This window comes from Salvelinus namaycush, chromosome 22 (assembly GCF_016432855.1).
Source record: "Salvelinus namaycush isolate Seneca chromosome 22, SaNama_1.0, whole genome shotgun sequence".
NCBI classification, from domain to species: Eukaryota; Metazoa; Chordata; class Actinopteri; order Salmoniformes; family Salmonidae; genus Salvelinus; species Salvelinus namaycush.
Genome location: NC_052328.1, coordinates 13,379,834 through 13,397,116, shown reverse-complemented (window position 1 = coordinate 13,397,116; position 17,283 = coordinate 13,379,834). Strand labels below are relative to the sequence as shown.

The window sequence follows — 17,283 nt, the reverse complement described above, 5'->3', positions numbered from 1 at the left end:
GAGGGGTGGCCAATCCTCTTCTGGCTGTGCCGGGTGGAGATTATAACAGAACATGGCCAAGATGTTCAAATGTTCATAAATGACCAGCATGGTCAAATAATAATAATCACAGTAGTTGTCGAGGGTGCAGCAAGTCAGCACCTCAGGAGTAAATGTCAGTTGGCTTTTCATAGCCGATCATTAAGAGTATCTCTACCGCTCCTGCTGTCTCTAGAGAGTTGAAAACAGCAGGTCTGGGACAGGTAGCACGTCCGGTGAACAGGTCAGGGTTCCATAGCCGCAGGCAGAACAGTTGAAACTGGAGCAGCAGCACGGCCAGGTGGACTGGGGACAGCAAGGAGTCATCATGCCAGGTAGTCCTGAGGCATGGTCCTAGGGCTCAGGTCCTCCGAGAGAGAGAAAGAAAGAGAGAAAGAGAGAATTGTGACTGCAAAGAAAATATTTTGATCACTGGGATTTTTAAAATGATAGACTAACTTACTTTGTCAGTTTAGACTCCAAATAAATGTAAGTGTTCATCTTTTTGCAGACAGTCCTGTTCTTTTGAGGAATGTATTATCAATTGTGATCGTATCATATAGCTTTGTTGAATGAATTTACTGTTTTGTAAAAGGCCACAGAGTTCTGTGTCTTGAGAACACTGTTTTGAAAATCGACAACATTGATCTAAAACAGGGATGGGTAACTTTGATGGGGATGGTGGCCACAAAGATACCCACACATTTCTGCGTACCCACATCCATACCCACACATTTGTGGACCCAGAAAGAGTAGCTGCTGCTTCTGCAAAAGCTAATGGGGATCCCTAGCCTTTTGGGGGTCCTAAGCGACATTTTGTTTCTTGCAATGTCCTGCAATTCTACACATTCTGCCATGAGATGTTGAGAAAATGTTGCAGTTATAAAGCATTTAGCTGTAATCGACACATTTTGCTATGGGGCGGAGAGATTTTGCAGTTTTATAGCTAATTTCATGCAATTCTATACATTTTGCCATAGGATGGAGATAAACGAGTGACTAAAATAAATCTATGTGGGGGGGGGTCCCTGGTCGGTGATTCAACCATGATTATTACACGTTTAGATAGCTGCCAAGACTAACTTACCAATCGAAAAAATGTTAGCTGACATGGCTAATTGAGTGGCTAATTGAGTGACTGTCAGTGACTGAAATAACAAGAGAAAAACTGCTGATACACAACCAGGTTTTAGATGGCGCCGACAGATATGGCAGCTCTGCTTCTAGCTCCTCAGCAACAACCGAAATGTCTCAATTGCACCTTGTTGTATCGTACTTTTCTCACTCTCAACAGCACATGAGGTTGGTGGCACCATAATTGGGGGAGAACGGGCTCGTGGTAACGACTGGAGCGGAATTAGTGGAATGGTATCAAATACATCAAACACATGGTTTCCAGGTGTTTGATGCCATTCCCATTTGTTCTGTTCCCGGCATTATTATGAGCCGTTCTACACTCAGCAGCCTCCACTGCCAACAGTATATTGAGACCCTGACCGGGTAGGAAAAAAAGAAATGGGAGGTCGGCCCGCCAGTTGACCATCACCGACCTAAAAAAACGCTTGTATGCGATTGAGAAAAACGGCCTTACACAAACAGTATTACACTCAGCTGTGTGTCAAATTGAGGCGCGCCAGTTAGCCACTCAGCTCCGGTCTGGAAGGGAAGCAAGCCGTGCCAAAGCGGGCGGAGTCTGAAAAGCTCTGCCTATCCTCCGGTCGTTCCTAGTTACCACAGCCAGAAGGTCATAAACCTCGTTTATTTCTAAAACGTATCTTCTTAAAATGTGATTTTAAACCTAACCACACTGATAACCACACCCTAACCTTGAATTAAGACCAAAAAACTCATTTTAGTTTTTGATGAATTTTTACGATAGCCTAACGGACAATACTGACGTTGCGACGGTGGTAACTAGTGGAAACCCTATCCTCCCTCCCCCGGCGGAGGTGTACGATCGTGGAGTCAAGCAAGAAGAGAGCGTGATTAACTGGCCAGAGAACCACGGTGTGGCTCCGGACTGAGAATTCACTGCGACTCGGCAGAGCCCAAGTTTGCTACGAGACGGCCGCGACCACTGCGAGAACAGTTGGCTAGAGAACTCTCCGCCTTGACCGCCTGTCTGGATAGCCCGCATAGAGGCCGACATCCCGCTACTTGCCGAATACAGGACTGGAAACGACTGCAGAATAGGACCCGTCATAACAGGAATATTTATCGGCGTCTGCTCGGCTATTTCTCCCAGAAATGGACGGTTTCGCCGGCAGTTTGGGTAAGTTAAAGACGAACTCTAGCCTATTAATAGAATTCACATAGCAGACTGAAATGTATTATAGACTATCATAATGTACAGGCTACACGTGTCAGTTCTTTATTAAACCAATGGAGTTAACGTTGTAACATCTGATGTTAACGTTGTAACAACCGGAATTCTGACATCCAGACAGAGGTTGCCTGCAATGTGTTAAAGTGCAAAACATTAACGTTATATGAGTGTCCTTATTTTATTGCTTTGCTTTTCTGTGCTGGATATCACAAGTAGGCTTCACTTGACATAGGCTACCAAATACCGCAATAGTGTTCTAAACAATGCGAGAGATATTGTGCTATTCTCTCATACGCACTCGGTTGTGCGTTCATGCTGTATCTACGTCAATTGCCATTTATTGCTATGGCAAGGAGTTCTTTGAAACCGCCCGAAACAAAGACTTGTGGGTCGAAGAAACGATTCGACAGGAAATTATTTATTTATCCAGTCAGTCTGCCAGTGCGCGTAGGATCGTGTGTGTGTGTGTGTGTGTGGGGAGCCGGAGACAGACAGACAGAGGGAGAGACAGACAGAGAGAGCAAGGGGACGTGTCAGATGAGTGGCAGTCCAAGAAGGGGGCCTTCCAAAGGTTCTAATATAGCCCTACACAATGACATTACAACTGACTGATATTCTAACAAAATGACTTAAACTTCCTCTTTAGGTACCAGGCAGGTGACTGTCCCAAAGGACTGTACATGATTAGAATATGCACAAATACTTCCTTATTATAACATTTTTATGAATCTCAAAGACTGATCGGCAATGTAAACAATAATGCAATATCCTACAGAATACTGTCAATTCTGTAAATTGCACACCCCATAGGAAATATAGTCACAGATGGTCTATAAAACACCTCTCAGAGTTAACTGCAGGTGACTTCCGACAGTGTTTCTCTTTACAGCGATGATGGACCATGCATGGCGTCGGTTGCTCTCAATGTCACTTAAATTCTTGCTGTTGTTGTGCTACACATGTGCATAGTTCGTCTTTTTGTGTTGCCTTGGCGATGCCACAGGCAATTATGTCGGTGTGTGTGTTTATGCATGCTTGATATAGAGTGAGTGGTGGTAGTGTCATTCTGTCCTTGTCCTTCCCATTCAAATGCGGTAAGTCTATCTCTCTCTCTCTGTGTGTGTGTGTGTGTGTGTGTGTGTGTGTGTGTGTGTGTGTGTGTGTGTGAGAGAGAGAGAGACAGAGAGAGAGAGCGTCTCATTCCTTCCCTCAACCTTCACGTTTGAATGCAGTAAAGTTAAAGGATGCAGACTTTAGCCAAGCCCTAGAGCACTGCAGAGGAGGAGAGTGTGTGAGAGAGGGTGCCCACGCAGCCTATGAGGCTTTGGGTGCATAGCACGCCACGGCATACATGCCCAGTCATCATACCCGCTCTGCAGTGTCCGTATGCTGTGCCAGCCTGTTCTCATCACCTCAACACTTACCGTAGTGCTGAATTACTCAGTGCAACACACACACACACACACACACACACACACACACACACACACACACACACACACACACACACACACACACACACACACACACACACACACACACACACACATTGCTTTACATAGAGTACTATTATGCAATCACTTATGATATATTTACAGTAGAGACAGACATGCCACGTAGTTTCATATACATACTGCCCTCCGGGCATAAGCAACACACCATATGTAACATATATACGCCACAGTGTAAAGAAACTTGTATCTGCTTGACCCTTTCAAACATATGTAATGTTACTTTATGGGATTTTTTTTTTCTTTCTGCATAGGAAGGATCTCTTGCACAATAATTGACTGTGACATTTGTAAACAGAAGTGACAGAGCACCAGGTTTGCTGGGGCATTGCAGTGATAGATATGGGTGCAGCTGTAAGGTATTGTTTCCCTGGGTATTGATAGTGTGTCATATTGTTGAATTAAATTAAAGATTCACACCACTGCTAAAATAGGGTCAAGCTCTGGTTGGTAACCTTTGTTGTAAACCCATAAAGTCAGAGGACTTAGTTATTGATATAAGCAGCATCATAAATGTACTTCAGTAGTACTTCATGTCAGTTGATTCATGTGGTTGTATGTACTGCGTGTGAGTGGATGGCAGTGCCACTGTGCCAGGCCAATGCCAAGGCAGTTAACAGGGCTCCTACACTTTTAGAAAAAAGGTTCCTTATAGAATCAAATAACCCTTTTATAGGGTTCTTTGATCAGAACCCTAGAGGTTCTTCTTTACTGAACCAAAATGGTTCCATATAGAACCCTACATGATGCCATTTATGAATTGTTGCTACTACTGTTAAATAGTAATATTGATCTTAGAATATAATTGAATAAAGGACAAAAGAATATCAGCATAGTTTTTGAATTTATTGTAATTATATGCAAACAGTTTGGAAATATGCACTGTGTTTGAATGAAGGCCCACGTCAACTCTGGCTGACTTCTTTACAATACAATATACTTTTTCCATTAGTTACAGTGAACACCAACTGTGTTTCTTCTCCATTCTCAACCCCTTGAGCAAGGGCCTTGCTCAAGGGCCCAACGGTAGGGGAATGTTTTGAGGGTATGAACCCAGCAGCCCTCCAGTTGTCAGATAAAAAATGAAATAAAAAACCCCACCCTGCCCGGGATTTGAACCGGCCACAGGTCCAACTCCTTAGCCGATGGGCTACCTGCTTGACTGGTTGCAAAAGGAGCAAAACCATGAGTTCATGTTAAGAAATAATACATTTATCTGCCAAATTGAAGAGAAAAAGCTATGTAGACATGTCATTATTATGATGGAGAAGAAGAACTTGCATGAAGTTTTGAGCCGTTTCAATAAGGGATCATGGCTTTCACCTGGATTCAACTAGTCAGTCTGTCATAGAAAGAGCAGCTGTTCTTAATGTTAGGATAGTGTGTAAAAAGTAATGTCATGATTAACTAGGCTATTGAATCACCAAGACTTATTATACATCATTTATTATCAATAATTCATACCTCTTCTCAAATCAGCAACAGTCTTCTAGTGGCTTCATGAAACAGGCTAGTCCCCTCAATTGACTCCACACTGAAATACTGAAATGAAATAAACAAATGAGCTAATTGCCAATGTCAGTCTGTAGCTCTATTTGGGATATCCTGTAATAAAAAATATACAAATATTTGAAAGAATTACCTGGCTAGCTTGTAAAGTGGTGGATTAAAAGTAGCCTGTTTAGCTAGCAAGCTTACTAACATGCTCAAATTCTCATCATGTTTTAACTATTTATCTAGCCTATAGTTTTATCATATTGCTTTGTCATATTTGAATTAAATAATCAACTTTGCTTAACTTAACCCTCCTGTGTTAATTCATTCTGTGTTCCCGTTCCAAAATGACTGCCCCATTTATAGCTGATTATAAATCCATAATAATACGTATATTATCACCTAATGTTGTGTTAGATCTTTTTATCAACTTAAGTTCGTGAACATTACAAGTTTCAAACTTCTATTTGCTATTCATGGCCTGTAGGCCTCATTGACCTGAGCTCATACAACTCCTTTTTGAGTAAAGAAAGCATAATGAATGGATTATTGACTATAACAAATGCTCAGATAAAACATTGTGCTATTTATCACAGTCTACAAGGACTCTCTCCTCCTCACCAGTGTCATGATCAAAGATATGATCAAGAGCCTCACACACAGTATATCGTTTGGTCATTGTGCTGCCACAGAATGAATTGTGAGCAAGGCCTCAAAAAAGCTTTATATACCAGAGCTGCTAGAAAAGTTCTATATATTATTGAAACAATGTTGCGATTGTTTATGAGAATGCCAACAGGTGTGGTTCCCGGGGGAAAGATTCTATTGGGGAAAGGTTTCCGTGGGGGTTTCCATGGAAGCCAAGAAGGGGAGTGAGGTGTGTGCTCAAACACACATGCATGTGGGGGTCTGGGAGAGGAAGTGTGTCCATCTGATGAATGGGCATGTGCCTGAACTCAATTTTATGCACTAATTGTAGTCTCACCCATTCATTTTTAATGAACGGTCATTTTTGACAGGGAACACAACAGGTGTACAAAAGTTAAATAAAACACCCAAAATTGAATGAAAGTCATCAAAAAGTATTTTGTGTGTTCAGATGCCCTTTGTGGACAAAGTCATGGAACCTTATGACAATCAGATTAAATGAACTACGACCGGAACACAGCAGGAGGGTTAATACATAGAAAAATAATGTGCTTATTGTTAAACTACTTGCAAGTTGGTTCAACCACCGTCCTCTTGCATCATCATGCTGGAATGGATTGGTTGGTTTGAGTCGCAATGGCAGTAAAATTTGGATTTGACCAATCCAAGAGGTTCTATATAGAACCCCTTTTTTTAAACCTAAAACCCTTTTTCCATAATGTTAGACTGAATTAAATAAGAATGTTGACTTAACGCGACGTAAGAAGCAAAACTCGTTTTTCCATCAAAATAATTTTTATTGCGAGCTAACGTGAAGTAATAGAGGAATTTGCATATGTCACGAGAAAATATACGTTGCCCTTATTAAACTCCAGATAAATCAACATCCATTGATGGAACATTAACTCGTTTGACTGCTATCGATTTGTAAATAAATACATTTTGCGCATGGAGAGTTTGAGTAATGAAAGTTGGACTGGATCTCGAATTCTAGGTGCAGGAAACACTTTGATGAGCTTCAAAGACGAAAATGTTATTTTCTGCCAGATGTTAAACAAACCGTTCTAAATGGATAATGTAAATGGTTAGGCCTATTTGGGGGATTGACTTGTCATTTCTTCAACTTGAGGCAATTTCGAGGTAAGAAGTGTTTGTGTTGCCCAATAGCTTATAGGTTCATGCTGGAATCGGCTACTGAGGATGCGGTCGTAATTTCAATCACTGAATCAAATATTAATAACATGAACTGAATAAGCTTGTAGCCTAATCTGACGGACTGTTACCAACAATCTAATGCAGCCATTCTAACAACAGCTGATCGCAATTGCGGTAAGCTGTGACCATGATCACAACTCATAACTTCCAATTTAATTAACTAAACATTAATAAAGGCTACAGCAGCAATAAACTGAAGTTATTGCTTATTTATTAAATCTGTTTGCCAGCTCCATGTAGTCTACACAAGTGGCACAAATTGATTTGCAAGGACTCCAGTGCTATCAACATATTGTGTCAAATGCAGGCCACAGTAGCCTACAATAGCAGAGATGCAAATGTATCATTCTCTACATTTTAATGTCAGTTTCATTGTGAACTCTTCCCATAACAGAAGCACGCAAAGGAGTTCCATTTCAAATTTCCGCTCAAGACCCAACAACTGAGCATGCGCAAATCCCTTAACTCGCTTGATACGGTTTTCCATAAGCAAAGTTGGCATACCTCTTCCAAGTGAATTTGTCTAATGCGCTCTAGTGCGCCCAACGTTGATTTAAACGGTTTTCCAGTGCGTTTGTCGCTGTTATTTTGTTGACGTACATCAGTTCTAGCGGATTATTTTTGATGGAAAAAGGGTTTAACCTCTCTGGGACTGTGGGACGCTTGCGTCCCACTTGGGGAGCACCCCCCACCCACCCCCCACTGATTAGCATCGCTAGCATAGCGTCACAATTAAATAGTAGCATCTAAATATCATTAAATCACAAGTCCAAGACACCAAATGAAAGATACAGATCTTGTGAATAAAGCCATCATTTCTGATTTTTAAAATGTTTTACAGGGAAGACAAAATATGTAAATCTATTAGCTAACCACGTTAGCAAAAGACACCACTTTTCTAACTCCAGTTTCTTACTCCATCAGGTGCTATCACAAATTCGACCAAATAAAGATATAAATAGCCACTAACCAAGAAAAAACTTCATCAGATGCCAGTCTGATAACATATTTATTGTATAGCATAGGTTTTGTTAGAAAAATGTGCATATTTCAGGTATAAATCATAGTTTGCCATTGCAGCCACCATCACAAATCTCACCAAAGCGACTAGAATTACTACAGAGAGCAACGTGTATTACCAATTTACTCATCATAAAACATTTCTTAAAAATACACAGCGCATAGTAATGGAAAGACACAGATCTTGTGAATTCAGACAATATTTCAGATTCTCTAAGTGTTTTACAGCGAAAACACAATAAATCGTTATATTAGCATACCACATGTGCAAACGTTACCCGAGCATTGATTCAAGCCAAAGAGAGCGATAACGTTATCATCGCCAAAATATATTAATTTTTTCACTAACCTTCTCAGAATTCTTCCGATGACACTCCTGTAACATCATATTACAACATACATATAGAGTTTGTTCGAAAATGTGCATATTTAGCCACAAAAAAACGTGGTTATACAATGAGAATACTAGCAAAACTGGCCTGAAAATGTCGGGCGCCATCATTGACAGTGATCTTGTCTAATGAATAACTATTCATAAACTTGACTAAAAAAATATAAGTTGGACAGCTATCGAAAGACAAATTAGTTCTTAATGCAATCGCTGAATTACATTTCTAAAATTATCCTTACTGTGCAATACAGGGTTCGCCAAGCGAAGCTATACCAAAAAAAATGGCGGAATATGCGTTTAACATTTTTCTACAGAACAACGATTTATCATCTTAAATATTTCTTACTATGAGCTGATCTTCCATCAGAATCTTGGGCAATGTATCCTTTCTCCGGTCTAATCGTCTTTTGGTCGAAAGATGTCCTCTTGTCCGTCGAAATGGCCACTAACGTTCGACCGGTACTGGAAACGTGCCCGGCGCTTCAAAGTGCATCACAAAGAAATGCCTCAAAATCGCACTAAACGGATATAAATTGCTATAAAACGGTTTAAATTAACTACCTTATGATGTTTTTAACACCTATAACGAGTAAAAACATGACCGGCGATATATAAGTGGCTAAACCAAAGCTTGGAAAGAGAGCCAGTCCGACGTCCATCGTGCGTCAGGCGCAGCAGGAAAAGAAAGCCACTTCCGCCTTGTGCTCTTTTATACAGGCCCTGATTGCGCAATCGACTCCATTCAAATTGTCACCTCTTACTGACATCTAGAGGAAGGCGTGGGCAGTGTTTGTATCCTCATAGCATTTACAGGGACATTAAAACTGACCTGGGACCAGAGGCCAAGATTTCTGAAATCTCACTCCCTGTCAGGAAAAGTGCTGTAGAATGAGTTCTGTTCCACTCAGAGACATAATTCAAACGGCTATAGAAACTAGAGAGTGTTTTCTATCCAATAATAACAATAATATGCATATTGTACGAGCAAGAATTGAGTACTAGGCAGTTTAATTGGAGACCAATTTTCGCTAAGTCGAAACAGCACCCCCTATATCCCCAAGAAGTTTTTAAGAGTGTCTGCTTTTATGAAAGACATTTTTTCCTTATTTTTCTCATTCTAGCTACAGTAGCATTTACTTAGCAACAGCACAGGTTTGTATGAACCGTGCTGTTTGCCAATCAGACCTCAGCAACAATGTTGCAAAGTAAATACATGTTTTTAGATTTTTTTTGCTAGTGAAGTCAAAATGAAATACAGAAATATCAAATTTACATAAGTATCCACACCCCTGAGTCAATGCATGTCATCACATTTGGCAGCGATTACATGTGTGAGTCTTTCTGGGTAAGTCTCTACGAGCTTTGCACACCTGGATTGTACAATGTTTAGTAAAAAAAATTTTTTTTTTAATTCTCCAAGCTCTGTCATGTTGGTTTGTTGATCATTGCTAGACAGCTATTTTCAACTCTTCCAACAGATTTTAAGCCAATTTAAGTCAATACTGTAACTAGGCCACTCAGGAACATCCAATGTCATCTTGGTAATCAATTCCAGTGTATATTTGGCCTTGTGTTTATTGTCCTGCTGAAAAGTGCATTTTTCTCCCAGTGTCTGTTGGAAAGCAGACTGAACCAGGTTTACCTCTAGGATTTGGCCTGTGCTTAGTGTCATTCTGTTTATTTTTTATAAACCTATTACAAGCATACCCATAACATGATGCAACCACCACCATGCTTGGAAATTTGAATAGTGGTACTAGGTGATGGGATGTGTTCGCCCCGACCATACCATAATGACAAAGTAAAAATATGTAGATTTTATTTTTTTGCAAATGTATAAAAATAATGAAATATCCCATTTACATGAGTATTCAGACCCTTTACACAATACTTTGTTGAAGTTCCTTTGGCAACAATTACACACTCAAGTCTTCTTGGGTATGATGCTACAAGCTTTACACACCTGTATTTGGGGAGTTTTTCCATTCTTCTCGGCAGATCCTCTCAAGCTCTGCCAGGTTGGATGGGGAGTGTTGCACAGCTATTTTCTGGTCTCTCCAGAGATGTTCGATCGGGTTCAAGTCCGGCCTCTGGCTGGGCCACTCAAGGACATTCAGAGACTTGTCCTGAAGCCACTCCTGTGTTGTCTGCTGTGTGCCAAAGACCCCTCAGAGACATCAAATCTCCTTAGCCAGCTGTATCAAAAGTGTTGGCCAAGTCAATAAAAATAGCAGCACAACATTGCTTAGAATCAAGGGCAATGGTGACATCATTGAGGACCTTTAAGGTTGCAGTGACACATCCATAACCTGAGCGGAAACCAGATTGCATACCTGAGAGAATACTATAGCCATCAAGATAGCCAGTCAGTTGATTGACAAGTTTTTTACACTTTTGATAAACAGGGCAAAATAGAAATAGGCCTATAACAATTAGGATCAGCTTGATCTCCCCCTTTATTTAAAGGACGAACCGTGGCTGCCTTCCAATCAATGGGAACCTCCCCAGAAAAGGTGAGACAGGCTTGGTGATGATAGGGGTAGCAACCTTAAAGAAGAAAGGGTCAACCATCTGACCCAGATGTTTTTTTGGGGTCAAGTTTCAGGAGCTCCTTTAGCACCTCGGACTCAGTGACCGCCTGCAGGGAGAAACTTTGTAGCGGGGGAAAAATAGGGAGGAGCATCGGGGATAGTCGCATTAGAAGGGATGGGAGATGAAGAAATGTTGGACTGGCAAGGAGTCATGGCTGAAACAAATAGGAATCCTGACTTAATGAAGTGGTGATTAAAGAGCTCAGCCATGTGCTTCTTGTCAGTAACAACCACATCATTAACATTAAGGGACAGCTGTGAGAAGGAGGGTTTATTCTCCAGATCTTTAACAGTTTTCTAGAACTTCTTGGGGTTAGACCCAGAGAGAGAACTGCTTCTGAAAGTAACTAACTTTGGCCTTCCGGATAGCCTGAGTGCACTTATTTCTCATTTGCCTGAACGAGAGCCAGCCAGATTGAGTATGCATGTGCCGAGCGATTTGCCAAATACAATTCTTGAGGTGGAGTAACTCTGCAAGATCACGGTTGAACCAGGGGGTAAACCAGTTTAATTATCATTTTCTTTATGGGGGCGTATTTGTTAACAATACCACTGGAGATATAAAAAAGGAAGATCCAAGTGTCTTTGACAGAGGGGATCAAGCTGATTCTATACCTTTTGACAGAGGCCAGTTCATGAAGGAAGGCTTGCTCATTGAAGTTTTTTAGCAAGCGTCTATGACAAATCAGGACAGGTCATGTCACTGAGCAGCCATTACGAACACAGGCTGTAAAACAGTGATCACAAAGGTCATTACAGAAAACACGACTGATACCTATCAGTATTATTTGTGAGGATAACAGCAAGGAGAGTAGCCTTTTCTGGGTGTTTGGAGTCACACCTTGTGGGATTGGTAATAATCTGAGAGATTTAGGGAGTCCCATTGCTTTAGGACTTGGTCAGGTGGTTTTAAGTATGTCCCAGTTTAGGTCACCTAGCAGGACAAATTCAGACTTAGTGTAAGGGGCCAGGAGAGAGCTTAGGGCAGGTAGGGTACAGGCCGGTGCTGATGGTGGACGATGGCACCCAGCAACTGTCAACAAAGAGCTATTTGAAAGTTTAAATAATTGCTTAAAACCAGCAAATCAAATTGTTTGGGGACAGACTTGGTAGAGACAACAGAGCACTGAAGGTGATCCTTGGTAAAGATTGCCACTCCCCCACCTTTGGAAGATCTGTCTTGCCGAAAAAGTTTATTATTATTATGTTTTCACCCCCTTTTTCTCCCCAATTGGTAGTAGTTACTGTCTTGCCTCATTGCTGCAACTCGGGAGAGGCGAAGGTCGAAAGCCATGCGTCCTCCGAAACACAACCCAACCAAGCCGCACTGCTTCTTAACACAGCGCGCATCCAACCCGGAAGCCAGCCGCACCAATGTGTCGGAGGAAACACCGTGCACCTGGCAACCTTGGTTAGCGCGCACTGCGCCCGGCCCGCCACAGGAGTCGCTGGTGCGCGATGGGACAAGGATATCCCTACCGGCCAAACCCTCCCTAACCCGGACGATGCAATTGTGCGTCGCCCCACGGACCTCCCGGTCGCGGCCGGCTGCGACAGAGATGGGGGCGCTAACCCAGAATCTCTGGTGGCACAGCTAGCGCTGCGATGCAGTGCCCTAGACCACTGCGCCACCCGGGAGGCCCTAGTTTCTTTATTTCTATGTTTTCTATTTCTTTTTTTTGCCGAGTGTGGTTCCCAGTCAGAAGCAGCTGTCTATCGTTGTCTCTGATATGGAATCATACTTAGGCAGTCCTTTTTCCCTCTTTCATTTGTTTGTTCTTAATTTTGCACTGGTTGTTATTTTGCCCTGCAGAACGTCACGTTCGTATTTTTGTTTTGTTGTTGTCGGTGTTCAGTTAATAAATAAATAAATAGAATGAACACGTACCATGCTGCGCTTTGGTCCACTTCTTCCCATGACTACCGTGACAGAAGAACCCACCACAAAAGGACCAAGCAGCGTGGCCAGGAGGAGAAGGGATCCTGGGCACGGGAGAGAAGGGAGTTTAGGACATCGTGGACATGGGAGGAGATCATGGCAGGCGACAAAAGCCTGCCATGGAAACAGGCGGAGGCAGATAGAGAGGAGCGGAGAGATCAGGAGTTACGGCAGAGACAGGAGCACGAGAGGCAACCCCAATTTTTTTTGGGGGGGGGGGGCACACGGGTTGGCGAGCGGAGTTGGTCACGGTTCCAGTGCCATGTTTTACGCACCGTGCCTTCAGTGCAAAGTCACAGCCCGGTGCATGCAGTACATGCTCTTCGTACCTGCCGCGTAAAGAGGGGTATCCAGCCAGGAACGGTGGTGCCGGCTCAGCGCTCCTGGTCTCCAGTGCGCCTCCTCGGACCGGGATATCCTGCGCTGGCTCTGCGCAAGGTGTCTCCAGTGCGCCTGCACAGCCCAGAGCGTCCTGTGTCAGCGCCTCGAATGTGCCGGGCTAAAGTGGTGATTCAGCCAGGAGGGGTTGTGCCAGCCCTAAGCTCAAGACCTCCAGTGTGCTTTCACAGCCCAGTGCGTCCTGTGCTGGTGCCCCCACTTGCTGGATTGAAGTGGGTATCCAGTCAGTACGGGTTGTGCCTGCTCCCCGAACCAGGCCTCCAGTGTGTCTCTCCAGCCTGGTGACTCCTGTGCCTGCTCCACAAACCAGGCCTCCAGTGTGTCTCTCCAGCCCGGTGAGTCCTGTGCCTGCTCCACGGACCAGGTCTCCTGTGTGTCTCTCCAGCCTGGTGAGTCCTATGCCTGCTCCACGCACCAGGCCTGCAGTGTGTCTCCCCAGCCTGGCCAGTCCGGAGCCTCCAGCGACGGTCCCCAGTCCGGAGCCTCCAGCGACGGTCCCCAGTCCGGAGCCTCCAGCGACGGTCCCCAGTCCGGAGCCTCCAGCGACGATCGGTGGTCTGGTTCCTCCGGCGATGATCTGCGGCCCGGTTCCTCCAGTGAAGGTCCATGCACCAGGGCCGCCACCAAAGCGGAGGGATCTGCGGGTGGAGGGTGGTCTACGTCCCGCACCGGAGCCGCCGCCGTAAGGGATGCCCACCCGGACCCTCCCCTTTAGAGTCAGGTTTTGCGGCCGGAGTCCACACCTTTGGGGGGGGTACTGTCACGCCCTGGCCATAGAGAGGTTTTTATTCTCTATTTTGGTTAGGATAGGGTGTGACTAGGGTAGGCATTCTAGTTTCTTTATTTCTATGTTTTCTATTTCTTTGTTTTTGGCCGAGTGTGGTTTCCAATCAGAGGCAGCTGTCTATCGTTGTCTCTGATTGGGAATCATACTTAGGCAGTCCTTTTTCCCTCTTTCATTTGTGGGTTCTTAATTTTGCGCTGGTTGTTATTTTGCCCTGCAGAACGTCACGTTCGTATTTTTGTTTTGTTGTTGTCGGTGTTCAGTTAATAAATAAATAGAATGAACATGTACCACGCTGCGCTTTGGTCCACTTCTTCCCATGACTACCGTGACAGTAGGCCTGAAAGGGAGCTGGGATGGCATCAGAGTGCCCTTGCCGCTACTCTGATACCCTTCTGCACCTAATCAGAACTTTTACTGTCAAATAAGAGGTTAAATGTGGAACCTCCAGGAGCCAGGTGCTAGTGTTCACTCCCTGCTCCTTTGCCCAGTACCTACCCCATGCACCCTGCCCCCTGTCCCATTCACATGCTGCTGACTAGTGTTTGTGTTTGGGAAAATCTATTATGTGAATGTTAAGACCATATTTTGGGACAAAATCAGCACTGCTTGTGTGTTCTTGACATTTGCTGTACTTGTGGTATCTATGTTTACACCTACAGTGTAAAATATAATATATCAAATATTTTCCCTCTGAGTGAGTATGGGTCAGTGGGGCATTGCTCACTGCCCCACTACACTGAACCCGTGTGTGTGTGCCGCCGATCGTTGTGTGTTTGGTCGCTGCACTAAAGACAACCAGAGGATCAGGTTACAGAATTCCTTCCTGGTGAAAGTGGAGAGGGGGAGAGAAAGAGAAAGGAGAGAAAGAAGGAGGGAGAGGGAGCAAAGATCCGGAGCGGGATGCACATACTCCAGAGCGGTTCCACATACTCCAGAGCGGTTCCAGATGCAGGAATGTCGCCTCCCAACTTCCCACATTTTTCCCTCTCCATAACAATGTATTACATTACTGCTGGAATTAAAATAAATAAGACTCTCCCGCTCAACCTTGTCATGGCTTTGAGTGGTTATATGAGACCGAGAGCAGTGTGGACGGACAGACACTCAGTCAGTTGCCCCAGACTTGTCTGCACTACATAAAGGCAGACAGATACTACCACCAAATGGACATGCAGTTGAACGGGGCAGCTCTAGCAGGACAGACATTTGATGAACTGACAGGTTGGAAAGGTGGCATCCTAGGATAGTGCAATGTTGAAAGTCACTGAGCTCTTCAGTAAGGCCATTCTGCTGCCAATGTTTGTCTATGGAGATTGCATGGCTGTTTGCGCAAAAAAATAAATATACACCTGTCAGCAACGGGTGTGGCTGAAATCGACAAATCCTCAAATTTGAAGCGTCCACATACTTTTGTGTATATGGTGTTCTTAGCCATGGAGGATGTTTTTGTGGTATTTTCTAACTTGATTGTGTGCATATGTATTTGTTTATGCAGCTGCAGGGCACGTGTTGGAGGTCCTGTCTGTTACAGGGGTTGTGTGTCTTGTGTGTATGTGTGTGGCGTGGTACATGTGCTGGGTGTTTGTAAACATCTGTGCAGATGAATGGGAGACCTGCACAGCCTTTGATTCTGCCTTTCTTTCAACATGTCTCCGCTCTTACTGTGAACAGATGATGGAGGAGGAGGGGAAAGATGGAGGGAGGGAAAGGAGGAAGGAGGGACAGCTTGGAGTGCTTCCCAGAGACTGACTGCTGGGCGTTTGTTCTTTGTTTTACTAAAAGTTGCACGTGTGTGTGTGTGTGTCAAATCAAATTTTGTTGGTCACATACACATGGTTAGCAGATGTTATTGCGAGTGTAGTGAAATGCTTATGCTTCTAGATCTGACAGTGCAACAGTATCTAACAGGTAATATCTAACAATTCCACAAGAAAACCTAATACACACAATCTAGTAAAGGAATGGGATGAGAATATATAAATATATATGGATGATACACTAAGTTGACTGTGCCTTTAAACAGCTTGGGAAATTCCAGAAAATGATGTCATGGCTTTAGAAGCTTCTGATAGGCTAATTGACATCATTTGAGTCAATTGGAGATGTACCTGTGGATGTATTTTAAGGCCTAGCTTCAAACTCGGTGCCTCTTTGCTTGACATCACGGGAAAATCTAAAGAAATCAGACAAGACCGTCACAAGTCTGGTTCATCCTTGGGAGCAATTTCCAAATGCCTTAAGGTACCACGTTCATCTGCACAAACAATCGTACGCAAGTATAAACACCATGAGACCACGCAGCCGTCATACCGCTCAGGAAGGAGACGAGTTCTGTCTCCTAGAGATGAATGTACTTTGGTGCAAAAATCAATCCCAGAACAACAGCAAAGGACCTTGTGAAGATGCTCTGGTCTGATGAAACCTCTGGTCTGATGAAACAAAAATAGAACTGTTTGGCCATAATGACCATTGTTATGTTTGGAGGAAAAAGGGGGTGGCTTGCAAATGGACAATGACCCCAAGCATACTTCCAAAGTTGTGGCAAAATGGCTTAAGGACAACAAAGTCAAGGTATTGGAGTGGCCATCACAAAGCCCCTGACCTCTATCCTATGGAAAATTTGTGGGCAGAATTGAAAAAGCGTTTGCGAGCAAGGAGGCCTACAAACCTGACTCAGTTACACCAGCTCTGTCAGGAGGAATGGGCCAAAATTCACCCAACTTATTGTGGGAAGCTTGTGTAAGGCTACCCGAAACGTTTGACCTAAGTTAAACAATTTAAAGGCAATGCTACCAAATACTAATTGATTGTATGTAAACTTCTGACCCACTGGGAATGTGATGAAAGAAATAAAAGCTGAAATAAATCATTCTCTCTACGATTATTCTGACATTTCACATTCTTAAAATAAAGTGGTGATCCTAACTGACCTAAGACAGGGAAC

General features: G+C 43.5%; 1 protein-coding gene across 1 annotated transcript in view; it reads left to right on the top strand.

The window, feature by feature from the left end:
• The first annotated feature begins 1,738 nt into the window (after positions 1 to 1,738).
• Positions 1,739 to 17,283, top strand: part of LOC120017569 (echinoderm microtubule-associated protein-like 4) — a 98,992-nt gene continuing 83,447 nt past the window's right edge. The window contains exon 1 of the mRNA XM_038960411.1: positions 1,739 to 2,290. Within this exon, the coding sequence (XP_038816339.1) occupies positions 2,266 to 2,290 (25 nt within the window). The 5' untranslated portion in view covers positions 1,739 to 2,265. The remainder of the gene's footprint in view (positions 2,291 to 17,283) is intronic.